The 12071-nt window shown below is 37.2% G+C and overlaps 1 protein-coding gene across 6 annotated transcripts in view; it reads left to right on the top strand.

The window, feature by feature from the left end:
* Positions 1 to 12071, top strand: part of NPAS3 (neuronal PAS domain protein 3) — a 533731-nt gene that overhangs the window by 494496 nt on the left and 27164 nt on the right. For all 6 annotated transcript variants that reach the window (XM_035328180.1, XM_035328178.1, XM_035328181.1 and 3 more), the window contains one exon: positions 8336 to 8529. In XM_035328180.1, the coding sequence (XP_035184071.1) occupies positions 8336 to 8529 (194 nt within the window). The remainder of the gene's footprint in view (positions 1 to 8335; positions 8530 to 12071) is intronic.

Raw genomic sequence — 12071 nt, 5'->3', positions numbered from 1 at the left:
GAAAAAATATCCTGAAGGCATTATTTTTAAAGGGGACTTCAAACATTCTATGAGAAGAAAAAAAAAAGTGCAACACATTTGAACACCAAGGGACTTGCAGTAGAAAATCTGTTAAAGTGGAGCTGTCTTTTGAATTTCAGGGTTAAATAAGTATCGGTCATAAATCAGGGAAACAGACTACCAAAATTTCTGATGCATTCCAGATTCCTTGTGTAGATCAGCGGTAGCCAGATTCTAATAGATAATTTAGAAATACGTTAGTTACATGAGCTAGCTTTAAAATTAACTATGTTTCATTTATGCCTCTGAATTCAATATACAAAATCCATTATAACATTTGCTAGGAGAATAAGAAAATCCCAGGTTCTTAATCTTTTTTACTATGTAGACTCAATTCTGCAATAACTCAATATTAGATATTATAGAGTTTACATTTAAAAGCAGCTGTGAAGTAAGCAGATATGCAAGAGTAAATCTGTTCATCTTGAATCCTGCAAATGGTCTGCTCTGGAGGTCATATCAAAGAGATTCTTTTTCCAGCTTAAACCTGTCTTTTCTAAATAGATCTCAACCTGATCTCATTTAATGCATTGATGTCTGGTTTCTTAGTCATTATATTTGCTGTATTACATATCAAAAGGACTCTTGAGAAATTCCCCCGAATTGATAATTCTAATTTCTTATGTATAGCTACTCTGTATTCACTCTGAGGACAGCTCTATTGTATGCTAAACCACGAATTGTAAAAATTGATCCCTTTGTATGTAGGTTTGTATTAAATTGAGATACTTTATTTTCTCCTGTTTGTTGCCACACATGGATTCCTGGTGTCAGTTTGTATTTGGCTGTTTGAGCATATTAAAGTTTTGCTGGTGCTTATGATGTTCTTGCCAAGAGCACTCTTGCAGCAATCTGCACTAGAACAGTCTTTGTGCCAATTACTTCAAAAAGTATTCTGTTATAAAACCAATTTTTATGGCTACTTTTTCAGGTTGCAATGTGGTGATTTCATTCAGTTTCTTCTTTTTCCATTTCTTAAGCTGACCTTCTTCAAATGCTTTTAAGTTTTGGATTATGAAAAAAATAATGCACCACTGATAGATTGAGTTGTTAATAAGAGATCTTGAAAAGGAAAAGGGTTCAAAGGTATTAGAATAAAACCTGGCACATTGAATTACTAACACTGCATATATTTAAAAGATACTATTTATCAGTAAAATGTATGGAGTGCCTATTGAGGAGGCTGACTATGAAAATGGACACCTTTGCAGTTGTATAAGGCAAAATAAATGAAAAATTATAATGTATAATTACTCAACACAGTGTTTGCTTTGCTTATGCTATGAGGCTGATTTCAGGAGTGTTGGCTTTACATGATCTTTAGTTTAGAGAAAAACAGGTTGCCGATATGTTCCAATTAATAAAAAATTACAACACAGGAAAGAAAGGAATGATAGCATATTTTACAATACAAGTATACTTTTGAATGGAGAGTCTTGATCATGCAATTTTTACTACTACAGTGAATGTCAGTGCAAGACTGGGCCTCAGAGTGCTGACATAAGAGCCTACATGTTGATAAAGATACATATGTGTCGGTATACTGTGCAGGACATTGTGCTATGCTGTACTAAATAATTGCTCCTAATATATTACCCTAAATAATAAAATGGAGGTGGAACAGAATGAAAAATCAGCCATAAATTAAGGATTTAACAGTGTTGATCTAATGCTATCTAAAATGCAGATATATTTTTTAATTAATTATTCTTGAGCAACCTCTGGTCTACTGTTCTTTTCCTAGACTTACAATTTGATGTCTCTTGAAAAACAATCTATTGCACACTCTTGAAGATATGTGGTGGGTTTTTTTTGTTTCTTTGTTTGTTTTAATGACAGCTTTATGAGTTGTTTCTCATACAAGTCTTCCATTACTTGCACAAAGTTGCAATTTATTCTTTAGATAACCCTAACCTAGCCATTTCCATATCAGTGAGCTTCATATGACAGGTGTAAGATGGGCAGTGTCAGGTTCTTGTTTTGACTTCAGTCATTTGGAGAGTTAGAAAGTGGTCCCCATCCCCTTCCTTGTAGTTTATTATCTAGCAAGAGACAAGTGGGAGATAAGACCTTGTGTGTCCTGAGGTTGAGGAAGACTTGGAATTAGGCATCCAAGCAGCTTTTCACATGGTTTCTCAAAACACTAACTTTTGTGCAGAAGATCAGCTCTTCCCTATGTACAAGAATGAAAGTGACTATGGCTATTATGCTTGCTACTGGACTCAATAGTTCTCATATGCAGTAAATAATGCTCTACTTTGGGTCCTTTGTGGTACTGAGCAATAGCTGTGAACTAAGCCTGCCAAGCCAGGGTGTTTCTCATGTGATGCTTGTCTTTAAGCATCCAATGAGTTTGAGGTCTCATAAGGATACATTTTTAAACCCCTTAGGATTAGCCTAAATTCTGCCTCTGACTGTTTTAAGCAGTGAAATAGGTGTTGAATCTTATTATTTGGAGACAGTGATATTGGGGGAAAGAGGGAAAAAGCCAATAGTGTCTCCAAAAACTAGTATTGACTTTTTAACAATAAAATACATCCCGAGACCAAATATGCTGTTTAAATGTAAATACCATTTCCATTTCCAGACTGTCTTTTGCAGGTGTATTTGAGGGGATTTGAAATGTACTTGCAGATGGAAAAGAGGCTATTGACCTTGAAACTATGTATGTGTTAGGAATAATGTTCACCCTCCTTGAAATCAGACTTGCATTCTTTGAAAGGGTGCTCAAGACCACAACTCTTAACAGAGGTTCAGGTAGTATTCAGTGCATAACTGAATTAAGACTGACTGCATTTTACTTGCAAAGCTGTTCCTAAGGATTCAGAGATTACTGCCTAGCCTCTTTTTCTTAGCCACCTTGGTTCAGAATGACTCACTCACAGCTGCACTAACTACTATTTTCCTTTGTTCTACAAGCACTTCTTAAAGGATAAAACTGAAGCAGCAAACTTCTGAACCAAATAAGAGTTGAGAACATTTACTGTAAGTAAACATGTTATTGTGTTATGGCACCCAAAAAGGTAGGTGATACTCATGAAGCTGGAGATGGGTGATGTTAACAAGGGGAAAAAAGATATGATGATTAGAGAGGAAAAGAGACAGCGATACAACAGGAGCATGCATCTACAAACTTTATCTTTAATGTCATTATCTGAGGGGTAATTCATCAGGTTTCCAGACATGCAGGAATCTCCAAGAGTGGCCCTTGTCTGTGTGCAAACTATTTTACATAGCACACACTGCAAACACAGTGTGTTCGCTATGTAGTCAGCAGTAGGTCTGAGTAAGGGATATGCAAGTATTGCTGGAATTATAAACACAAGATCTTACCGGACCTCTTCAAGCACAACTGCTGCTGAATGATAAGGATAGGCAAGTTACATATTTTTCTAAAGGTTTTCTGAAGTCTGGGAGAGCAAGCTTTGGTTTCAGTGAGGACGAGGCAGCAGAACCCCAGAAGTAGATGGCTTCTGACCATGAGAAAACATAAGCAAATAGAAATGCTGCACTACAGTGGGGTACAGGGAGAAAACAAGACAACTTTGATGGATAAAGAAACCTTTACTAAAGTCTAGGTTGATAGTCACGGATTTACTTTGATGTCAGAAAAGGAGAAATTTTAGGATATCGCTGTTTGAACTGCAAATATAACAGTAGACTCTCTTTTCTTTGGGAAGTTCAGAGGAAAGCCTGCTTCCAAATGTCCAATCTTAGATTGGAAATGACCTGAAACCATTTATCATGTGGAGCATTAAAACATGTCTTGCTAGTGTCACAGGCAGGTTTTGAGATGAGTGTTCATGTATCTGTGAGTGAATGAGCACACAGCTCTTCAAAGTACTAATGTAAGAACATGGCTATAGCTTGCAAGATATTTCTTCAGCCAATTTTAGCAGTTGAAATTAAGTGCATTTTAAAGATTTAGGTGTTGATTTTGGGAAGATACAATAACACCTTTGAGAGACCAAAACAAATATATAAACTCTTCTGAATCACAGTTGTTTTTGTAAAGGGGGATAAATGTATCTGTGAGTTGTTGTAAGACAGCTGAATAAATATCCAGACACATAAACTAAATTAGTATGTTTTCATACATGACCATCTTGTCAAAATTTAAGCTATAATTTTAAGGCTTCAAACTTAATCTCTCATTAAGAGAAATGAAGTGGAAGGGGCAATTCTGCAAGTGCTGTGGTTTCAGTGCCATAGTAAATTGGCATAGTGATTTACACAGAGAACAAAAGAAATAGTTTAGAAATTTATTTCTAATGGAAGTTTAACTTTTGAAGAACACAGAGACATCTAAAAGGTAAAATTCACAGATTTTCCATGCTTGCAGCTTTTTATTGCCTCTGGTAATACATGTCCTTCCTCTTACATCTTACATCACATGTATGTGAAAAAAATAGCTCTAATATTTAAAGATGCCTTTTGACAAAGAAAATATTTCCATCTCTAGAGGTGAAATTTAGCTTTAAAGAATGATGAGCAGGTTCCAGATGTGTTTTTCAAGTGCTGGGCTTTCCTTTCCTTAAGTATTGACAGAGGGAAGGTTTTATCAAGGTCTTTGTGATGTGCTTGTTTATAATGAGAAGACATTAGTAAAGCACATCTAAGTGCTTATTGCTAACAGATGACTAAAGAGAGCATATGGCAGGGAAAAGAAATATATATTTGTCCAAGCAATGTGGCTTGTTAACACTCCCACACTCATCATAAACTGTGTTTATATGTACTTACAATATTTTGCAAATCCCTTTTCTAATCAGCTAAAAATAAAAGCCAAATAATGATTTTTATCCAATATTGGAATGTCAGGAAGAGTTGATTTAACATTTTTTAACAAAGCAATTAAACCGTACAGAAGATTTTTAGAGTATTTGTTTTGCTTCAGTCTGACATTTTTACAGCAGGGTATGTGTTATCCTCATTTCACAGGGTTAACAGTTTTATTGTTGCAGAATGCTTTTGGTTTCACCCACCTGTCTATCCAAATACAAATATTGTACAACTAGGTGACTTTACAAGCAACAGTACAAGTTGGAATGATCTATGTCAAAGCCTGGTCTAGATCAGGTCACAAACTTTTCTGTAATCACAGCATCTCCTTCTGTTTCTATATGATGAAATTGTTAAGGAAGTTACAACAAATGCCAGTAGACAATTTGGAAAAAAAAAAAAAAAAAAAATATTTCTACTAATTTCCGTGCACCTTGTTAATTTAGCAGGTGAGCAGAGAAATGCTGGAGAAATTTGTACAGCTCTTCACATGCAAAGTTTCTTAATATCCCTTCGGTCAAGAATATAGCATTCACCCTCTTCTTTATAATGGACAGAACACAGTAGCAGTCTTCTCTTACTGTGATATCTAAATGTAACAATCTATTTCTATATTACTACAAGAAAAAAAAAAAAAAGACAATTATAGTTTAAAAACAAATTTGGATTGTTCAAAAGAAAGCACTTATAAATAAAGCTGCACAGGAAAGCTGCATTATTTCTTTATTTTATTTTTTGCTTTTCAGAATATTCCTAGCAAACTTTTGTTAAATATTTACATCTGCATCCAAGTACTGGACTTCATAAAACAGTTTATTCTTGCAATTTAACTCCATTAAAGTCATAATACTGCTTTAGGATATGATAGACAATTGCTGAGGGATTGAATTATAAAGAGATTTATTTTAGCTACTGGCAATAATTGACCCTATAATTCCTATCACCCCTAATCCCAATTCAAATGAACCAATGTTAAAAGTGGCAATACTCACAATGTAGACAAGGTCATGACAGCTAGAATTGTTTTTTGCTTCCAATTAGATTTTCCACTTGGTGAGTTTGACTAATGTTGTCATAGAAAGGGACTTCTGGCATGGAAATACAGTTTATTTAGGGACACATGGGCACTGGAACTGAAGGGCAGTTTGTTTCCCAATGTACAGAATCAGAATGCAGTTGAGTGCTGACCCCTAAAATTTGAATTCACGTGGGGATTTAGAACATGTCTTGATCCATGAAAGAGCTGGGAAGAAGCTTAAAAATTTGAATCTGGAAGCAAACTTTCTTGAAATTCCACAATGTTAAAATATACTGTGTGTAGCAGGTTTGGAACCATCTCTTGGGATTATACTATATCTATGGTGTATTTCAGATGAGGAATCAAAAAAAAAAAAAAAATGAGTTTTGATTGAACAGACAGTTGTTCAAAAATAAATTATGTTGATATTCAGCTGCAAATGACATGGAGGTTTCAAAAAATACGAGGAAGAGATAAATGGATTTTAAGTATGATATATCTTAAAAATTCCCCCAAGTGATAGTGCCAACTTCAAACATATTAGCATAAGGAGTTCTATGAAAAAACAACTGAACAACAATACTTTTGCATAGCACATTCAGCATAAGATTATTTTTCACGTTATTACTCATTATCCATCAGCATTTTTCCAAGCGTTTGCAGATTTGAGTATTTGCAGTAAGCTGAAACTGCATGATAAAATGAGACAGATAATGATAAAAAGCATATGTACATACAAGCCTAGCTAGAAGGAGCAAAATACACTATTACTGCCCCTCCTGTGAAGTTAATCCTATTTCTTTTAGCTATTTCTTCATTAGTTAATGAGGTCCAGGGGAAAAAAAAAAAAAAAAAAAAAGTGTGTTTGAAATGGTGTTTTTGCATCCTTGCCTTTAGGTACTTCTTCAAAAATTCATAGAATAGTTTGCTCTTGGAAGGTGCATTAAGTGTGAGTTTAGATAATAATTACTTCCAATGTGGGCGGTCAGAAACCTGCAATTGAAATGGACAAACACAACAGATAAGCACTTTTCTCATTTTGATCCACCACGCTGGTAGAAGCCAAGAAGTAAAATAGTGGAGAAAGGAGATGCTTTAATAATTAAGGTGGTGGGTGGAGCAGTGGGGTCACTTCAAGGCTTAGATCACAGATCTGTTAGCATGGATTAGATTTGAATTTGGATGCACTGCATGGTTTTCAGTCTTATTAATATAAGAGTTTCTTCTCTCTCACTTTCTATTAACTATCAGTCTCATCAGAAGTAAGCAAAGGGCTTGGCTGCTGTGTTTGTGAGTTGAGTATCAGTGGACATGTAACTGCATCTCATCTCTGTCATCTTCACCAGTAACCAGCAACATCTCTGTAGACCTCTGAGTACCAACTCGGGGATCACAGTGAAAGTGACCCAACAGGGGACAGACACCCTGTAAGCTTGTTCTTCATGTTGATGCTGAACACACTCTGAGGGTGAAAATATGAGAAAGCCTCCAACTTATGTTGGAGTTCTTATGACTCTCTTATGCACGAGTGCAGGAACTGCAATTTCCATTTTCAGTTTGATATCTGGCTGCTTTTATTATTGGTCCTTTTATTTTAATTTAATGTAAAAACAATCCCCTTTTTTTCCACAGCAGAACTCCTGAAGGAGTGAAGCTGGAATGGTAGGGTTATTCTTTATGTGGAGTTTCAACTTATTCCATTTCAGGCAGCATTCTTAGACTTTCACTTTCCAGTAGTACAACTAGATCTCCTGAGCATCTTCTGGCATTATCCTGTGAATAGGGAGAGAAAGACCATCAGCACCTCAATACATATATAATGCATTAAGCAAAGACATTATATTTCTACCAACTCTTTAAAAGCTTGCCGTAGATGCAAGAAGACCATGTGGCTGAACAATTTGATCACTTGTACGCTGTTGCTTCTCAAATTGCCAACCATAAAGAAGTAAATCAAGGCTGTGAGCAGTGTCCATGCTGTTAGGTGACTAGCAATTCAATTAAATCAATTCTGGAAAAGTTTCAAAACTGCTGATCTTTTTGACTCATATTCAGTCTCTGAATGTTAGGAAATTAATGCTCCCTTTCTACCGTCATTATTTCAATTTTCTCCCCTTCTCTCTTTCCTTTCATTGGATTTCTGGTTGTTGTTGTGTTTTTTTTTTATTATTATTATTATTTTCTCTTTCTGTAACAACCACCAAAACAAAAATCAAAAGCACAGGAGTTCTGAGCTTTTATTTGATGAATGTGAATGAATCATTTGCCTGTTATGTTCTTGTCTTCTTCTTTGTCATGAGGACATTTAGACAGCCAATAGTAATAAGCTAGCACTAGCACTGGCAGTTAATTATTACAATTTTGGGCTGTATTAAGTGCTCTGTAGGGTATAGTAATGTTATCCTTTAAAAGAAACTGATGTCACAGTTGCATCCAGAATTCACTGGGGTTTCTTTTACTGTTTTTATTTTCCAGGTGATTCATATAACAGGCCGCTTACGTCTGAGAGTGTCACTGTCTCATGGACGGACAGTACCCAGCCAAATCATGGGACTTGTTGTCGTTGCTCATGCTTTGCCACCTCCTACAATTAATGAAGTCAGGATTGACTGCCACATGTTTGTCACTCGTGTGAATATGGACCTCAATATCATTTACTGTGAAAATAGGTACAGCTTTTAGCTCCTTTTTTCTTTGCCTTAGCTGTGTGTTTTATTTATTCTATTGGCTTGGTAAAAACTTTTGAAATTTGTGACTCCTGCAATGTCATCCTGGTGTTGTATGAGAGTACTGGATTAACTCTCATTGTCATCACCTTCAGTACCTTGCATTCTTAGAGGATAAAGAATAATTTAAAACCGTAATTTGCAGGGCATGTTGCTGAAACAGGGGAGGATAGATCAGGAAAGCTTCCTCTAAGTTTTCCTTGCTTTTCACAATCTCCCATTGTCCCTATCAGAGGCAAGATTCAGGACTAGACTTCTGGTCTGACTTGTATGGCTTTCTTTATGCTCCCCTGACCTCCCCTCCACAAGTCTTGCTCCCTGAAGTTTTCTGGTATTGAACAAATTCACAAATTACAACACATTGTGTTTAGTGTTTAATGGAACAGGAGCACAGATGGCTTAGGTAGTAGGCTAGAGAGGTAGGATCTGTTGCAGCTAAGAGGTGGGAAAACTGTTGAATAAACTTGTTTAACGGCATGTTGGGAAAGGCAGCAGTGAGATAGGAACAGGAGTTGTTTGGGGAAGGCTATGTTTGATGTGATAGGGGTGAGTGATCTAGGAAAGCAGAAGATAGGTTTTAACCTCAGCTGTCTGCTGCCTGTGGTGAGGGCACCAGGAGCAATGGGCACTCCCCATGCAGGTCCATCAGGGCAGGGCAGGGCCTGGCAGCCAGGCCTGTCCCACCAGGAGCAGGGCAGCAGAGGGCATCTCCCTGGAAACAGGGCCAGGCCGAGACCAGGCCAGGACATGGGTGGGCTGGGGTCAGTGAGACCCATGGCCAGGCAGGGCAGGGCTGTGGGGAGCTGGAGCCAGGCCCTGCTGCAGCCTCGCTGGGCTGATGTGGGGCCCTGAGTCTGGGAAGGGTGGGGGAAGCCCCAAAAGGCCTGGTCAAGACTTTTAATGCTTATTGGTGCCTTCTGGGCCCTGAGAAAATCAAATAAAATCTAGGAAATAGGTACATAGAGCAGAGTGAAGAGATCTGAGAAGGAAAATAACAAAGTCTGTGTCTGTTGATGGAAGTCTGAGTTATGGGAGAAAGATTGGAAAAGAAGAATGTAATGCAGCCAAAAAAACATGGGGTCGTGAGCACCTCTCATCAAAAACTAGAACAAGCAAGATGACTCAGGCATGCTTTTCCTGTGACAGCATCCACAACATATTATGAATTAAAAGTTAAATCTCTTTGTTATGCACAATAATGGAATACCTCTGTTCAGGATAGCATATCAACATAAACTCAAATGCTTTGTCAAATCAGGGCCTTACACAATTTAAAATAATCTTGGGTTTCGATTATGAGGTTATCTTTGCTGTTATGTTGCTAAACAACCACAATAATATTAGTAATAATATTACTTGGCTATTAAAGAGAACACTGCGGGTTTTTTTTTAAAGAGTATATATTTGGAGAAGTTTGGAGAAACTGAGACATAGAAAGTGATTTGGACAAGGTCATAGAGAAAGTTGATAGCAGTATTAAAGTTTGGTCTGGCTTTTTGCCTGTGATTCTACCCAATGAGCTTCTAGATTCTGTATAATCTGGCTGCTGGTGAAAGAGCTCAGGAGTTTAGCAGTAGCATCCAGAAGAAACCTTTAGCCTTAGTCTTTGATTTGACTATGACCTACTCTGTTAGTAATGGAAAACTGCTTCCACTGCAGAGTTCATCAATGGACTCTGTAAAATGAGTTGCTGGTATCTGTCCAGTTCCTAATTAGCACATTTTCTTTTAACAAAATCACCTGCACCTACTGTTACCTTTGCTGGCGAACAACAAAAACAGAAAAATGCCAGGAATGAAATAAATGTGAAAAATGAACTATTTCATCCGGTCAGGTGTGGTATGAATTTTTGGACTGTGTTAGAAAGGTTTACACTTCCTCTGATGTTAGTTTGGTATTTTTATGAACCCTATATCATGTATGTTTTTTTTTGTTTTTTTTTTGTTTTTTTTTTATAATGAAACATTTTTCTCAGTTTTCCTTTATTGTCATGTAGCGATAAAACTATGTAGAGATAAAACTGATGACTTGAGAAAGTCATCACTGAAAAACCTAAGGTGCATCAGACATAGAGTTTTGTTTGGTAATAACATAGAAAGAGCAGATAATGTGGTAAACTCTGGTAAGCTAGCTGACTTGTACAAGAAAACATTGACCTTAATAATGTTTTTCATTAGTTAAGATAAAGACATCATAAAGTCACTTTTCCCTGTCTGTGATGGATTTTATCTCCTATGGTAGGGTAGAATGCATCCGATGGTACTTGAATTTATATTAAAATAGTTATATTTTAAGCCTTGGTAGCAACGTTATAAAAATTATAAAAGGAATTTCAAATTGTAGAAACTCTTCTGCCACGACTGAGAGGTGAACGTTAGCTCACTGAGGCAGTGGGGTTTCCACTGATGGAAAATAGTGTTAGATTGACAGGTCTTGGATTTCATAGCAGGTACAAAGTAGAATAAGGCTATTAAAGCTGGAGGAATGGAAAGGGCAAAAGAAGGGAAGGAAGTAACTGAACAGCTGATGTGAAGCTGTCAGATGAATTATCTGGGCATCTGCCAAGGCCATTCTCCGAGTCAGGGAAGTTGGGATCTCTCTTCTGGGGCTATAGAAAAGGAGCTTAAGTATCCTGTCCTAAATATATGGGCTTGACTCGTGGCACTTGGGGGCAGCAGGGAAATTCTTTGTGGTGCAACAGTAAAAGCAAGTGCAACACTGATGAAAATAGAGAAAAATAGATCCATGCTGGGAAAGCTGTAAGCACTATTTATGGAGCAATGGGGAGTTACTGGCAGCTGCGGGGAGTATGGAGCAGAAGCCATGCTACTTAACTGAAATAAATGCTCACAGTGGACCATTGGATCAGCAGGGGTGAGATCAATAGTACTCCTAGTTTTCTAAGTGGTTGCCTGCTTGCAACAGCAGGGAGCAGTAGTGACATTACTCAAGTCTTTGGGTGCATCTTGTTACCTTCCTCTGAATGAAGAGATCTGCATCAGAATCCAGAACTCAGTGCAGGAACTAGTCAACAGTTAGCTTCCCTTTGAGACAAGATCAGTTAGTGCACTGGCTCTTTCTATCAATTAATATTCAACTATGATAAAAGAACTGAAACCAAAATAAAGAGACTGCTGCTAGAGGACAGTATCAGAATCAGTGATTTCAGTGTCAACTGTTAGTGATTAGAGATTGTCTAGGGAGAGGCTGTAGCCCAGTTTCATGTGGACTGCTATAGCCATATCTGCTAATACATGCCCAAATAGAAAGAATACACTTTGTATCCTAAATGCAAGCGGTTTGGCCATTTGGTCATGACAATGGTTGACAGTAGTTCTTTAAGATGTGCAGAATCTTGCGTAGAGAGCTTCAAGCCTACAAGTGTCTGCACAATTTGTTCCTTATTAAGCAAAGCACATACCCGTATCTTTAAATTTCAATTATGTTTAAGTCATTGGAACCGCTGATCTGCCTGTGCTTATGTT

The sequence above is a fragment of the Oxyura jamaicensis genome, chromosome 5, assembly GCF_011077185.1.
Source record: "Oxyura jamaicensis isolate SHBP4307 breed ruddy duck chromosome 5, BPBGC_Ojam_1.0, whole genome shotgun sequence".
Taxonomy (NCBI): domain Eukaryota; kingdom Metazoa; phylum Chordata; class Aves; order Anseriformes; family Anatidae; genus Oxyura; species Oxyura jamaicensis.
Note: the sequence above shows the minus strand (reverse complement) of the source record. Positions and strands in the feature narration are given on the sequence as shown.